Genomic DNA, 16,530 nt, shown 5'->3' with positions numbered 1-16,530 from the left:
GGACTCTGCTGGTCCTTTATAATCGTCCTTGGTATGACTTACGGAGATTCATTTATGCCTTTGATTTGGTACAAGCTTGCATTGTACGTACCTAATTATTTCCACACACACCTGACCTTCAGAATACGTGTGAAAGCTCATAAGCATTTATTGCATACATATTACATAGTTTTAATCAGGTACATTATATGGACCCTGCAAGGGTGCAGCAATCTTAACCTAGGTACATAACTACTACTAGGTACAATAGCGAGATCAAATTATTACATTACAACAGACAAATTGTTGTAATATATTTCTGTGATGTCAAACACATTTGAAGTAAAGCGGTGAAGCATAATTTTCTATCGTAGGGTTCCTTGCACGTTCCTTGATAAAATGTCATTTCCTTTATATTTTTTGTTTGTAGTTATGTCACCTATACACAAATGGAACTATTTTTTTTTTATCTTAGCAATACATATTCTCATCGAAAAGTGTCAAAATAGTTGCCACATGAAAAACGGTTTACATAGACGTTAACGCCCCTATTATTATCTATTTTTTTTGCCAGACTGTATGGCCGGCAACAGACAGTCTGAAAAATTCATTATCTTAAAAAAAAATGTATGCATACTGACACCAGTGTCAGTTTAAATAATAAAGTAAATAAAAAATATTGGGGGACACCTTACACAGATCAACTTAGCCCCAAACTAAGCAAAGCTTGTACTATGGGTGCTAAGCGACGATATACATACTTAAATAGATAAATACATACTTATATACATAGAAAACATCCATGACTCAGGAACAAATATCTGTGCTCATCACACAAATAAATGCCCTTACCGGGATTCGAACCTGGGACCGCGGCTCAGCAGGCAGGGTCACTACCGACTGAGCCGGACCGGTCGTCGGTTTGAACTGACAGGTTGCATACAAATCCAAATTCTAATCAAAAAATATTTGTATGCAACCTGTCAGTTCAAACTGACAGATCTGACTGTCTGTGGCGTGCCTATGTGGTTTCAGTATGTTATAACTTTTAATACATGGCAACATTAACGGACTACGCATACTTTTGTCGTACAAGCAAAGCTCGGTTTATAACTTTTAAGAACTATAGTATTTTTAGGCGCTGTTTTATTTTGTTGTATAAATAGCCCAGGTAATAACTCGCTGGTCCTGGGTTTTGCAGTAGGTCTGAGTCTTACGTATTTCTCAGAAATTGTCTCGAGGCACCTTATGGTGAAATCGAGATACGTACTAATTAGTATCAGACAGGTTTATCCCGTTTCTCGTGTTCTTATTATTTAAATGAAAGGTCGACGCACTACGAATTTATTTTGAATAGTTGTAAAGACATATATGGGATTACTAGACAAAATTACCTAATACCAAACCTATATAAATATTTCATCTAGTCGATAGAGAAAAGGAATTCGATATTTTTTTATTATTTATACCTGTAAATTTTACACAAAATAAAAATATCTAAAGGTAAATTCATGACGGCTTTGACAGCGCCATCTTTTGTCGAGTAGCGAATTAAACAATTTTCATTTAAGGTTCGTGTGATGACCCTTTTATATACCAAAACAACTGCCTTTTTCATTCATTCATTCATTCAATTTAAAATGTCTAAATTGCCAACTGTCATACAAATGTAAATCTTATAAACCTGTTTTTTTCAATTTAAAGACCTTTATTTACTAAATGAATAATCATTTTAGATTCTTTGTGATTGATATAGATAGATATTCAGTGTAAGAATAGTGTTATTATACCAAAGGAACGTATATATGTAAGTACTACTTTGCTTTTGTATGTGTAAGTACAGCTTTTCTTTCAAACTGTCGTTCAGGCAGCGTTATTTCTTTGTATGGGTTTAAAACACGCTTTGTTAGCTTTAAACAGGTACTTCCAAGAATAAATAGGCTTTCCTTCTTTTTATTGAACTAGTGATATGGTTCATACTACTAGTTCAAGGTTTTAGGTGAATACAATAATAAAATAAACATCAATCATAATTTTTAGATTCATTTTATTTTCAATAACATAAAAATGTTATGTTTTTCATTTTACACGTTTCAAAATGAATTTCAGTGGGCTCAATCTGATTCCTAAAATGTTCACATTAAATTCAAAATGTATAACTACAGTACAGTTTGGCTTTGCATGAACTCAGAGTCATGGGTTGCATAATACCTTATTTAGAAATCTTCTTTCACTTATTTCCAAATGTTGCATCTTACATTTGTACAAGAGCACAAAATCTACTACTCCACAGCTGTTCATTATAATATTCAACAAAATATATTGTAATAGTTTACATGCTAGGGTGGATCACTCAACTGGTTTCTTGCCTTTTTAAATGTGATATGCTATACATTTTTTGTGATATTTTCCATTTTATATAAACAAATTCGTTATTTAATCACCTAAAATAGGTAAATGTGTAAAAAAAGTGCTATTTGGTCTCACAAAAATCCTTGTGAAGATCCACCCATCCGCAGTATTCACTACAATAAATAGAACTAGCTAACTGGAATTGAAGGTCCCTTAAAAGTATGCATTAATTCTCAAAGCGGTGATCAACTAGCCATACAACATGACAATCAAATGTTTGCTCTCATCAATTACTATTAAGATTTCATGTTACAATTAAGTTTAAAAGAGCTCTTGTGTGTGAGTAGTTGACCACAGCTGTGTATATAACACTAATTTTATTGTTTTCCGTAATAGATGACTAACTCTAAGAGGCGTCCATATTCATAGCATGAAGTAAAGATGCGCAAATCACCAATTTTTACATAAGTTAGTGAAAGGATTGACAGATTTACATATAAACTCTAAGATATTTATTAACTGTCTTCAAAAATTTACTAATAGTAAGTTATCTCTGAAAATTGACATCTAAATTAATTATGGAGTACTTGAATATTTTATGGGAACTTAATTCCATTTAGAAATTTCGCGTTAAGGTCCGGGCCTGTGCGCGTGCGGCGACGCCGCGGCCGCGACTGCGCCCAAGCACAACTAAACATTTGAAAACATGTGAAACAAGATCTTGTCTCCCCTGCTCATCTCAGTTTTATCATTTATTAACTTTCTATATAATAAAACTATACAATTTGACAACACCATTTAGAATGTCATTAAAATTCATTATTGCTTCTCTATTTAGATACAAGTATATTGCTATGTTGAAGTCGTCACAGGGGTTGTATAAAACTCAGATGAGCACAGAGCTGAACATTGATTAAGGTGTGGGCCGGGATGCCTGTCGGAGTGTTTGCATGTGTGTGGGCGCGTGTCAGAGCACAGCACGGTGTCGAGTCAGTGCGAGGATGCCTTGGGGTGTCACACAGAAGGCACGTGTAGTAATTTGCACTCTGAACGCTTGTTAACTTTTTTTACATATGGTATTTCGTATGTACATGTAAAACCATGTGTAGATTTTTAAAATTTAGTAATACTATACTAAACTGGCCGTCATATAAGTATCTGCCATGTTCTCCTAAGTATAACTAGGTAATATAATATTCTTAACTAGATTCATATTTACAAATAATACAGTTCAATTTATATAGAAATTAAAATATATTTCTATCATTCTTCGATTCACATAACGCAAAATAATTTAACAGAGTTCATTTTTGCACTCACATTTACAATATAGTTTTGTAACTAATTTGTTACCATTTATTTGTTGATTTCAAACAACTCATATATCACCCAATAAGCGAGTAGCACTATACTCACGAATCCTATCATATTATCTTATCGTTTAAAAAATGCAGAATATGCGAAAAACTTCAAGGAATACTTTACAGTAAATGGCAATTGAACGTTATAGTTCGCCCGCATCCGATAGGAACTATAAGATTCAGAATGCCTCTCAGCGGAGTGGACTAACGCTATATGTACATGCCCCCCAGACCAAAACAGCTAGCACGTAACTCTCCTATTTACACCCTCAACTATCCACAAATTATGGTCACAAATCATAAACTCTTATGATTACAATTATGTATGTCGCATCGAATAAGTTGAATTAAGTATTAATGAAAATTTGTGTTTCAGTTTATGCTAGAGTTTAGAATATAAGGAGCTCAAATGCGCCACCGATTGTGCGGCGGTGCGAGGAACTATAATACATTCAAACACCGAAGTGTCTATGGCCACGCCTCGCCTCACATACTTTACCTATATACTAAACGATCTCCAGCATCATTGTTTCAACAACCGATGCTACCGTGGTGACGATGTTGGATATTGCAACTTCAGTCATATATGCCGTTCATCAAAACTTATCGCAAACCTACTAGAAACTAAATTAATTCCTATAATAGTCTCGCAATCTTTGCAATAAGATGAGCAAATTGACTTAACGTTTTGCGACATACAACATTTTCACGAATGGAGAAAGGACTAAAATCTAGTATCACAATGTCGGGCTTCGCTGGCTTGAATGCGAGTAGAATCAACGCCACACTAGGCTACAACCAAACACTAAACTCCTGTTTTAACGAGCTGCACTTTCTTATTCTAGTAGTATACAAATTCTGGTTGAAAACACAATTGCTACATTAGGATAAGTTGCCTACACTCAATACCCAATTTCAACGACGTAAGTCACCGAGTTGGGGTATTTTATGGCGTCACAATCAAATTGTTTACCACGGTAGGATCTAGCGAGGTGAGTCCAATTGCATTTTCCTTCTCGTTACAGGTAACAATTAACCTTATGCTGACTTTCCTTGCTAAAATGGTGCGCATTGGGTACTGTTTTAGCAAAGAGCATAAGCGTTTATTCCCCAGTGCTCCCGTTAGACAGTATTTGTGCTGGGTGAGTTCCAGTGTGCAGTGTTTACTCGAAGAGTGCCAGGAGGTCGTCGGAGGAAGGCACGCGGGGCGGGTGCGAGCCGGCGGAGGAGGACGAGGACGGCGGCGTGGCGAGCAGCTCGCCCAGCGCCGGCGCGTCCAGGTACGATAGCAGCTCCATCGGGTCCACGCTCGTCTCCGGCAATAGCTGGAAAGAGAACATCAGGTTGCATTTTCTATTTCGTTTCTTAGTTTACAGGCAGTGGAAAACAGGTAATCGCTGCAAGGGTTTTTCTGTCACTGTCAAATCGATGCTAATAAGTTAAATTTAGTTAGCATCGCTTTTTGTTATTACTATTAAATGAACCACACCTGGGGCCTATTTCTCAAAACTGGAAGTTACAAGCGGAAGTGTCTGGCCACTGTCTAATCGTAACTACGATTGTCGCGTAAAATAGGCTAATCTTGCCAAGCTGGGTTTCTCAACTCTTCTGAAGCTTTTTATGTCGGGGATGCGAGATGTTTAGCTCTGTAAGGGTAACTTACATTAAGATTTTCCGTGCCCTCGCCGTCGATGACCGCCGCGGGGTCGAAGTTGAGGTCCGACGGTATGTCCACGTCGGTGAGGGAGTGGTGGCCGACGGACGGCGGGCCCGGCGTGTGCGAGGAGCCGGGCGTGTGCGCGCCGCCGCCGCCGCCCGGCGTGTGCGCTGAGCCCGGCGTATGTGGCGTGTGTGGCGTATGAGGCATCTGTAGAGTTAGGTAAATATATTTACTATTCTGCTTTGATGTGACTGCTCTTTTAAACATACTTGGCAGATGAAAAACTGGATTCTAAGTCAAATAGAAAACTACAAGGCCGATTTATGTACTTTAAATCAAATAATAAGTATCAAAACCATATTAGAGATACTATACTAACCTGATCATTCAGGCTCTTTTCCATCGCATTCAAGGGATCCAGCGAATTCACGCTATCGTTCAAATGCGAGAGGGGACCGTTGCCAGCAAACTCGTTGCTTCCAGGGCCGTTGCTCATCCCGAAATCGTAGTTGGGATTGCCGTTGGCGTTCCGGTTCTGCGTGCTCTGGTTGTAGGAGGAGATCATGGAGCCGCTAGCGATCGTGTTCATATCTGGAGGTAAGTACGGCGATAATGCTTGGTCCCAGTTGTTCATTGTGGGCATGTTCATTGAACCCGGCGACACTGCTTTTCCTCGCTTGCCCATGCTGTTGTCATTGCTATCTTCATCCTGAAAATTATGAGACGTGTTAATATTATTATAGGATAAATAAACTTAAATACCTCACTTGTATGTTGAAGATATAAAAATATATAATGTTCATGGGTTTGAATGATTTCTTACCTTTATTCCAGCATTAGCAGGGATTTTCGCAGGCTTCCAATTTGCTCCAGCATCAATGGTGACCTCATCAACGTCTGAATTGTTTGCCGTATTCAGGATCCCCCACATGTACTGGTCAACTTCTAAGCCTTCTAATTGTGCCGGTTTACTGAAAATGCATTAATTCAGGTTATATTGCGAGGTTGTGAAGTTGTGTGAGTTATTTTTAAAATATAAAAAAAATAGTTATAACCAACGAAAAAGATAAGTATCAAAGTTAACTTACTTGCAAACAGGACATCTCCACGACCCTCTTTCGCAGTTAAGTTGTAGATAAGATTCCAGATCGAAACACTGTATGTGTTTACATTCATGCCCTCGCGCAGGTAGCGTAATCTTCTTGAACGTGATTGGACATTTTAGGGAGACTTTTAAGGCTGTTTGTTCTACACTGTCCCTGTCGTTCGGATTGTTGGAGACATTGTTGCTATTTGCTGGCGATTGGTTGAAGTTCATCTTGATTTTGGCGATGCAGTGGTCGGCAGTAAGCAATCGTTTTCGTAGTAGGCCTTGGAGGACACTCCTGACACTCGGCCGGTGGACTAATTGTAATACGAACAGATGCGACTGAAAGAAAAAGACGCAAATGATTATTGGTTCCAAATTATTTGCGAGTTATGGATAGACGTGTGTTGAATAGACCGTATTGGCACAAGTGTTTCACGAATAAAAGGCAAATGTTTGCTCGGTTTTCAATAATGAAGACACTTACACAACAGCAGGCGGACACAGTTATCTGTATCGTGTTTCTGCCAGGCTGGCAAACTTCTTTCAGGTACAGCGGTTTGTGTGATGTTTTGTTCTCTCCTCTATCTATAACTAAAGGCGTTGCGTTGACGGAAACTTGAACACTCGCCGGCCAGTTCGTGTTCATCTGCCTATCTTCGTGGTGGAAGCATTTTAGTTGTAACTCAAGATCCGATCTGAAATAGAAACATTGACGTGAAGCTTTTTTCTCAAAAGTTTATTGTAATTTTAAATAGACGAAATGAATGCGAATGATATTTACCTCCATATTAACGTTGAATGGACCGTGGCTTTCAATTGGAATACATGATTGCTAACTGCTAAATTATGTTCTAATCTAAATGGTGGTAATATAATACCATCTCTTACAGGGAATGTTAACCGGAGCTCGTCATCTGAAAAATAAAGAACTGTATTAGAACAAGTTTTAAAATATTTTAATAAAAGTAATATAAAACTATTTAAACTGACTAATTAGGATACGTACTTTGCATGCCCATAGGTTGCTTGAGCTCATTAAAGTGGGGTTTTCCTTCACCAGCCGAATTCGGACTTATGTATGGCGGCATACTGCTGGCCGGCGTTAAAGGTGGCGTTGGGTTCCCGGGGACAGGACTGTGCTGATAGCTCATGTTAGTTCTCATCGCAACTTCCTGCGCAAACTGACCGCTGTATTGACCATACTGGCTATTGCCACCCTGGTGCTGCGGAAATTGGTTAGGAACACCACCGTTGAAATATTGCCCCTGGTTAGAGTAAGGCGGCGTCGTCTGCCTCATGCCTCCTCTCATACCCGCTGCAAAATTCCCACTCGGTCCTAGGGGCTGTTGAGGGGGATATTGGCCTTGGAAGCCCGGCCGGCCTCCATATCCTGCCGGATATTGCCCGGGCCCAAACGTAGGCTGCCCACCCATGTATTGCTGCTTGCGTTGGTTCATAAGCATCGGCCCTTGGGGATATGGCGTATGCCGCCTTTGATACTGGGGCCCCATCTTCGCTGAACCGGCCATCTGCCCAGGTCCCATTTGCGAGGACATCATATTAGCGTGCATGCCCATATTGGCCATTTGTGCCATCGGGTTCATGCCATTCATGCCGGCGTTTCCCATCTGGCCCATGCCGGTCATGCCGTTCATGCCACCGTTGCTGCCCATGCCCATCCCGGTCATACCGGGGTTGTGGCTGCGCTGCTGACCGTAGCCGTTCATCGCGTTATATTGGGGGTTGCCCATAGTCATGTTTTGCATCTGAAATGGATAAAATTTTCTTTAATATCGGGCAGATGAACAAAAAATGTGAAGATGTATTTATGGATAGGTGTAACGAATGTGATTTGATTTATATTAGGCGAAGGGTGTTTTGTTACCTGCGAGAATGGCTGCGAGTCCTGCATCGCGGCCGTGGTGGCCGCGGCGACCATTGCGGCGGTGGCGCCGAACTGCGCGTTCTCGCCCCCGCCGCTCATCGCGCCCGAACCGCCGGCGCACCCATAGCTGCTGATAAACAAAATAATAAATATTAAAATTGAGTTTAAAATTGATACATTCAGAAATCATTAGGCAATTGAACAATAAACTAACAATACCTCGTCAAGAACGCGCATAGGTACTTATTAAAATGTGAAATCGGTCCAGCTTACTTTATTTCACTCACGATACGCGTAGTTTCTATTGCAAGCGGCCTTGCAGAGCCGAACATTCCACACGTTAACGCTATGATTATTAATAAACTTAGATTCAATATTAAACCCAAATCCTATTGACGCAAGATCTTTTTTTAATACATGCTGAGATTTTATTATTTTACGAACAATGAGAGAAAAAATCAATATGGACGTATAGTGACGCGTTGTTACCCCTGTGTTTCTCTCGGGATGTGTTTGATTTTTTGTATAGCGCCGGAGTGGGAGCTCGATTCATGTGAACTGCTTTTGGGGCGAATTCCCGAGCCTTCCCGGAGCCCTTCCTAATAATTCTCGACAAATGCACGACAAACACTCGCACGGGCTACCTATTGTTACACCGCATCTCTGTGTAGTAGTGCACAACAATATTGCCTCTTTGTGTTGCTATTATAAAATTATTCTAATGAGTGCGTAAACACACACATGTAAGCAAACTGAGTACCGAAATCGTCAAGCTGTCATGTCAAACATGATATTTTCGTTTGTTTCAGTTGTGATTGTTGTGAAGTGTTAATGTTCACGAGATGAGTTTATTAGTAACTAAATAAGTCATTTCGTCGACTATAAATCGCCGCAAGCCTTTGTTGGTTTTCCACAACTCCTACTTAAGTATAATTGTAAATAGCTTAACAGATGCTTAGTAGAGTCATTGGAATGAGCGACAACCAATAAACACACGAGTCAACAGCGCTCAAGTCGTTGGGTCTATTCATCGAGTCTGTAGATGATTTACAAGGGTCCTTCCTTAGGTAAACTCGGCTCGACCTTACACTTCTTTTTATAGTTTTGTCTGGCTTTTTTCTTTTGCCGACCAAAATGTGTAGCCTACAAAAAAATACGTGTTCAGTTCTGTATCCTGGTGCACTTTTTGTTAGGTGGTACCACATCCGAATAATCACTTACGGTCTGCTCAAAATATTTGGGATCTTGAATGCGAGCGGCTCGGTCGTTTCGGGCATTTCTTTTGAGACAATTCTTGGAACTCATTTTTTTATAACCGTTTTGCAAGAGCGCTGTGACGATCCGTCTGGTTTCAAATGTACTCTGAAGGACTTGAATTTAACTGGAGCTTAGTGAGATACTTTTATAGATTAGCTAGCAGTATTTCGTTAACGTTGGCGAGCTGTTCTTCGATACACGAGCCGTTTAGTTTAGATAAATCAATATGAAGGAGTGGCTATGTCGCTATTTCGAGAAACTAGAAGGTGTTTGGCATAGTATTGAGAGATGTGTGAGTAACGCGTAGGTATTTTGATACATAGGCTGCAGTTAATTTTAGATCGTTGCGCAGACGTGTCGGATTCCTAGTTAATTGGCAGTGGCGATAATCATGTATTGAATCCAATTGCTTCAAATTATTATAAAAGATTGACATTGTTCAGTAATTTACTGTTGTTCCTCTGTTATTGGCAACTTAAATTGGTAACTGTTACGGTTTTCATTTATCATTTATGTAACATGATTTTTATTAAAAGTGGAGTGTTAAATAAGGCATTAATTGTGAGCCGCGTATAGATTACTATCATGGCGGCGTGAAGCCGTGGCGAGCCCCCGTTTCGACGCCAGTTGGTCACCCCTGTTAAATACCACTTCACATTGTGGCTTGCGCGCACATTGCTGGCATTAACTATTGACGTATTGAACAAATGCGACAGTCTGTGTTAAGGTTCAATTACCGTTTAAACGAATTTTATGATTGGCTTTTTATCTCCAAACATGTCTTTGTAACAACATAGCTCGGAGTCGGACAGTCATGTTGTTTACAAACAACTGACGTACGGTAATTCGAAATTAATTATGCTCCTCGTTTTCGTTCATACTCGTAACTATTGGAGAATTTGATTCATATTTCATTAAACTCGCAATGCCGCTTTACATATAAAAATGGCTTGAATAACAAACAGTGACAAATCATTGGATGATTACATCTGTCTGAAAATGGCACATTTTGGTAAGAATATTTCGATTTCTGTCTCATTCTCGTCAATTGAAGCCGGGTTAGGGCTCGGGAGAGAATGAATCATGCTTCAAGGAGCGGATTCCGAGGGTTATAAATGGAGGAGCGTTCCGGGGTAAATACGGTACAATAAGCGAAGGGTCGGGCCGCAGCCCGCTTGGGGTAAGTGGGCCCGGTCACGTCAATGTGGGGCTTTATTACGACGACGCTGATAATAATTTGTTTGTTTCTGATGATATTACACCGAAACATCGAATTAATGGAAAATTTGACTTACAACTTTGAACTAGTGTTTTACAAAGACATTAAATGCAGTGAATACTTGCAGGTTTTTAGGGTTCCGTAGTCAACTAGGAACCCTTATAGTTTCGCCATGTCTGTCTGTCCGTCCGTCCGTCCGTCCGTCCGCAGATAATCTCAGTAACCGTAAGCACTAGAAAGCTGAAATTTGGTACCAATATGTATATCAATCACGCCAACAAAGTGCAAAAATAAAAAATGGAAAAACATGTTTTATTAGGGTACCCCCCCTACATGTAAAGTGGGGGCTGATATTTTTTTTCATTCCAACCCCAACGTGTGATATATTTTTGGATAGGTATTTAAAAATGAATAAGGGTTTACTAAGATCGTTTTTAAAAAATATGAAAAAAATCACCAAAGTAGAACTTTATAAAGACTTTCTAGGAAAATTGTTTTGAACTTGATAGGTTCAGTAGTTTTTGAGAAAAATACGAAAAACTACGGAACCCTACACTGCGCGTGGCCCGACACGCTCTTGGCCGGTTTTTTAGCAATGGTTTAATATATAATTTAGTATATCATTTTCTCGACACACATATCCATCTAATACCCATAGTTCACACAGATGCATACCCACGTCTACCTTCTTTCTTTTATTGTCATGGCTGTTGAGGAATCAAATGCTCGAAAAAAAAAGCGTACAAAAGAATCCGTTCGACTCTATTGGGCACGTGGTGCTAAGCATTCCGAACGTCTATAAGACAGTAGTGATAAGGTAGTATGGAGCTCGTACACTCTTAAGTCCTTTTTCAATTAGACTTTGGTTACAGTGCACGCATCCGCCCCCAACGCCTCGCCCGTTCAGGACTGACGTTTTTTCCCACGATCACTTACGAACCGCTACAAATCATGATTCAAATCTTGTTAGCATAAAACTATCACAGAAATTTCATAATTTCATTTTGTTCTTACTATTTAAAAAAAAATCCGTTAATGAACGTACAAAATTCAGTTAAAATGTCTCACAATTTTGCTACCCTTAATGTAGACTTCCTGTTCACTGTTCACACAATCTCGTTGCCAGGTCGCTTATTATTATTTACTTATTGGTTTTGTATAGAGGCAGGCAGCCATCAACAATATGTCGTTTGTAAAGGTGACTACAAAACAAAGCCGTTGAGCGACTTAGCACCTGCTCGATTTTTTTGAAATAGGAAAAATTGTGGTGATAATAATCACGAATATTTTATTAGGTGACTACTTTTAATTATTTATTTTAATTTACGGAAATTAAAAATATAACATATTTATTATATTACGTAATAATGTATGAGTTGTCTTACTATACTTAAATATGCGAAGCGTTTGGTTATGTTTTGCTAGTTTATAACGTTTTGTTTGTTTGTGTTTATTGTAAGCGCCAAGTGCAGTCACCGCACCGCCCCGCGTGCATTCCCAGAGCACGTCTGTGTGAGTGAGTCGTCACTGTGTGCGTGAGGTAGCTGGTGTGAGTGTCCCGCTTGTGTTTGTGTGCGCTCGGTTTTTGAGAGTGTGAATGGAAGAGCATACATTTTATTTATAATTGCAACGATGCGCGATCCACAATGTCACACTTTGCTTATGTATGTATGTATACATTTAAGCCAATCGTCATTTCATTTGTTGAGCCTTAAATGATTTAAACAAGCTTTCTTAATTTTATTGGTGGATGCTTTTTGCGGTGGTCACACTTCGTGATTTATTATTTTAACATGTCCACACTGGCAGTCGAGGAATTTACGTAGACTGTATATTTTCGATTTTATTGCCTGTTAACTACGATAAGGTACCACAGCCACAGGTAAGCGAGTCACGTTTCAGCGTTTTGTTGGAAATGTAAACAAAGTTGTTCCGGATAAGATAAAAACAAGTCGGTACGTTGGTAAGTGTGAAGTTTTGGTAACTGATAAAGCGAAGACGCGCGTCCTCTGCATATATTTGTGTACTCTGTTAGGCAAGAAGGAAAAATAATTTACTCTAACAACTTGAATAATGATGTTTGTCTTTATATCTTAACAACTCGCGCGATGAATAATGATCGCACTTAGTTTGTCTATTTTATATATCTTCCTGGTTATTTCACGGTCAGCATGATTGCGAAATGCAACATTGTTATTATATTACAGACTTTTCCAAAGTCAGTGGGCTGTCATTGTCAACTCGTAATTGTTTATCGAGGTTTCATTGCTAATATAAACTGTCAGGCGTAACTTAGGCGAGAAGTTTTAAATCATTAATATGATTATATTAATCAAGAAAAATATCAGGTAGTACTAATGTTGACATTTATTTTAAGTTACAAAAAATGTTGCGTACGTTAAAATTTTAAATTTATGAAAATGCTTATCGCTTATCAGGTTGACATGACAACAGGTCGTTCACTCAATTATAGTTTTTCATTTTGTGTCACTCATTTAATTTATGACAGCTTTGGAGGACCGATCACAAGATGCACGAGTCGATGAAGGTATTAGGTATTTTTTCTTAGTGTTAATAATAGACTTTATGTCGCCAAGTGGATAGTTAATATAGCCGTATGTAACACCTTCGTCCACTCATGTCAATAAACCAAGCACCAAAAAGGCTTCACTCACCTAGGGGCGTTGACCCTGTATCCTATATTCGCTTGCAGAGGGTTGTGCTTGTCCACAGCGGCCCCAAAGCTGGCGGAACCCGCGTAGCCGACCGAGCCAGTGGAGTTCGCCGTCCTGTCGGCCAAGGGACACCCTCTGAAACACGATGCACCTCGTTGTAGCTCGAACTGTCACTCCCCATTCAACTTTTAAGCCAGGACTAGGCTAATATCAAACATTTTGTTTCGAAAAAAATCTCAAGATTATTGTTTTTTTTTTCGAGCGAAAATTTTCTAAACGCCCCAATAGTGTACGTGTCAAGTCGTACTTTTTTTATCGCGCTAAGCGCCGTAAATTTCGCTCCAGCCAGCACGTCAACAATCGAAACGTTCATCGAGTCGTGGCACTTTACATAATTCATAAACCTTTATTCAGGTATTCCGATGTATGCACGCTCACTGAAAATATCCGGTGAATTTTCCCACGTTTTAGTGGATAGTCGAATTAATTCACACTTTTTTGATTTTTATTTTTAATGCACTTTTCATGATTTTCTCTTCGAGTTTTCAATTTCAACCCTTTTTTGTGTACGTCACGATGAACGTCTCGCTCGTGAGTCCCGTCGTCGATCAGCTGTGGCAAAATCCAACGTGCGCTCTATTTTACGACAGGTGGTGTGTGTCTATAGTTTAGTTTTAAACAAGTTTTGTAATTTTATTCTTTGATAAATATTATTTACTCCTATTAATATTTTTATAATGATGTTTATAGTATAGGACGATTTTCATTAACTTGTAAAACTTCTATAAACACCACGCAGAACTTCAATAAAAAAACACTTTTTATTTACTTGAGTTAGCACTGTCACGGGGCACAAATCCTTTGAGGAATCACTCAGTTTTTTCTCCAAAATCCAATTTTATCACATAAATGCAATCCTTTTGGTAGTTCACTGCACTGTTTTGTTGTTCAAAAGCCACAAAAATCGTAAATCACAAAACTTTATAAACAATCCAAATCCTGTGTGATGAGATATTTTTTTCCACTGTATTCCAGTATTTGATAAGGGTCCTGAATACGGTTATCGTACACGAGAGTCCGACTTTGAAATCACCGAAACATTATTGACGTGCGTTCGCGAGAGTCGACGGCAACGTCACTGACGGCAGGCAACCGCGTTTTCGGCCGCCAAAGGTAACACTGGCGAGCCGGCGACGGTGAGTGGATGCGGCGCGGGGCGCTCCCACCCCGCGCGGCGTTGCCAGCTCGCGGCGATAAGTGGCGCACCCCCGCGTCCCTCGCTCGTGTGTCGTCGTCTCGGCACTCGGCATTCGGCCGCGCTCGGGCGTCGCCGTCGCTTCATCGTCCCGCTCGCCTCGTCTCGCGCGCTCGACGTTTTCACGTAACGGTCCCCGATCGAGCGTGATACAGCGAGTGCGATAGTTGCAATGCTCTGTTCTGTCGTCATTCGATTAGATAGTACAATCGAAGTAGATCGCTATTGCGGGATGATACTGCCATTTAACATAATCATGTTATATTTAATTATAAAAAATGTCTTTTGATCGCCTATAATTGGATTATTTATACTTAATTATAAACAATTTAATTTATACATTATAATATAAGGTTAACGAGCTGCATGTAAAACTATAAAATACCGGTACCTATAAACAAAAGTCCCTCAGATATCAAATAATTCGCGTAGATGGCACCTTCATTTAAATATGAAGACGATTTAAATTTGGCACCATTTGATTTTAAAAGAATTACTTATTTAGGACACTATATTTAGGAAATGCTAATTAGGAAAAGGAATGTACGGCCGTAAATGCAATAATTAAAATGACAGTCCTAATCAAAATGATACCCGATAAAAAGACTACAAAAGCGAATACCGGCAAGTTTGGGTATTCCCACTTTCGTGATATGGTGGCAAGACTGGCAAGGCTACCGGCAAATTTGGGCGTCTCCACGCTTGATACCCTAACTGGCAAGGCTAAGAAGTCGCTATGTTTTTGCGCAGCGGCAGCGGTCAAGCTACGTTCGGGCATAATAATTAGCGGCGATAAACAATAGGCATGTCCTCTCCGCTACCTGACGACGAGGACGTCAGTCGTCCTGCCATGTCCTTGCCGGTCGCTCGGTCGACTCGCACCAAATCACGCACACCTTCAAAACATACACATCTAAAGCAAGTGACGTACTCAATAATAATTCTCTTTTAATCGTTTTGACAATATTATGTAGGTACTCAATGTTATAGGGATCATCAATTTAAAAACTGCCAAGATAATGAGATTATCGATGTTTAATTGTTCTATCACCAATACTCATCTTTTGACGATGATTTTGCGAAACGTTTAAGAAATTCGCAGCCGTACATTGAATCACTGAAGGGAAATGAAAACAGACCATATTAGAGATTCTTCAGAAATGTGTACTAAATGAGAGCAGCGGAATATATATTTATACTTAGGCGTTTATAATACTTATCGTAATTGTGGAATTTAAGTCGGGGTTAATAAATGTTGAAAATTAACAGTACTTAGTATTTCCAACTAGCCACGCAAACCATGACAAGTATATGCTCGTCCTCTAGTCAATTGTAAATCCTAACATGTGTGTATAGGTACTAGCGCTCATGTGAAACATCGTCATTACAGTAATGAAAATACGCTTAGTTTTACTACAGCAAGCAAAATTACCGGAAAGTGGTTGCCGGTAACAAAACTTTAAACTGAAAGTCACGGTAGCAAGGCGTAACGTAACGCCGTACGTTTCGTAGTAACTACGCGTGCGCGAGCGCCGGCGCGGGAAAGTCGGGAAAGCGCCGCGCGCGCAACTCACTTTTCTCAACCATGTAGACTTAAGTCTATGCGTTAAAACCCAAAATACAATAGCAACCGGCTAAATTTAAAAGGTTCCTGTTCACATTCCTCTAATGACGACCTCTGGTCAACTCATTCATAAAAATCACTTACAAATCACTTTGGATATGTTCCAATTCTCAGTGGAGATTTGGTTTTTCTAATGGTTTTGAGACTGCTATGGCAAAAACGCGTGCTGTGTC

The 16,530-nt window shown here is 39.6% G+C and overlaps 1 protein-coding gene across 1 annotated transcript; it reads right to left on the bottom strand.

Moving 5' to 3' along the window:
* Positions 1 to 2,009: 2,009 nt before the first annotated feature.
* Positions 2,010 to 14,820, bottom strand: LOC125224644 (zinc finger MIZ domain-containing protein 1). Its single transcript, XM_048128071.1, has 11 exons — positions 14,657 to 14,820; positions 13,479 to 13,613; positions 8,328 to 8,457; positions 7,449 to 8,208; positions 7,224 to 7,356; positions 6,927 to 7,137; positions 6,441 to 6,781; positions 6,176 to 6,323; positions 5,732 to 6,061; positions 5,356 to 5,559; positions 2,010 to 5,017 (listed from the first exon to the last, which is right to left on the bottom strand). The coding sequence occupies exons 1-11, from the start codon at positions 14,818 to 14,820 to the stop codon at positions 4,856 to 4,858; spliced, it is 2,718 nt and encodes a 905-aa protein (XP_047984028.1). The 3' UTR covers positions 2,010 to 4,855.
* Between the last annotated feature and the right edge of the window lie 1,710 nt (positions 14,821 to 16,530).

This window comes from Leguminivora glycinivorella, chromosome 3 (genome assembly GCF_023078275.1).
Source record: "Leguminivora glycinivorella isolate SPB_JAAS2020 chromosome 3, LegGlyc_1.1, whole genome shotgun sequence".
NCBI lineage: Eukaryota > Metazoa > Arthropoda > Insecta > Lepidoptera > Tortricidae > Leguminivora > Leguminivora glycinivorella.
This window is presented reverse-complemented; position numbering and strand designations above follow the sequence as displayed.

What these genes read in the sequence shown, in the direction of transcription:
- LOC125224644 (XM_048128071.1), bottom strand. Translation starts at nt 14,820, where the DNA reads ATGAAGCGACGGCGACGCCCGAGCGCGGCCGAATGCCGAGTGCCGAGA. An exon ending in CATTCAACGTTAATATGGAG is followed by an intron (nt 7,138 to 7,223) that starts GTAAATATCATT and finishes TTTCTATTTCAG; the next exon opens with ATCGGATCTTGAGTTACAAC. An exon ending in TGGAGATGTCCTGTTTGCAA is followed by an intron (nt 6,324 to 6,440) that starts GTAAGTTAACTT and finishes ATGCATTTTCAG; the next exon opens with TAAACCGGCACAATTAGAAG.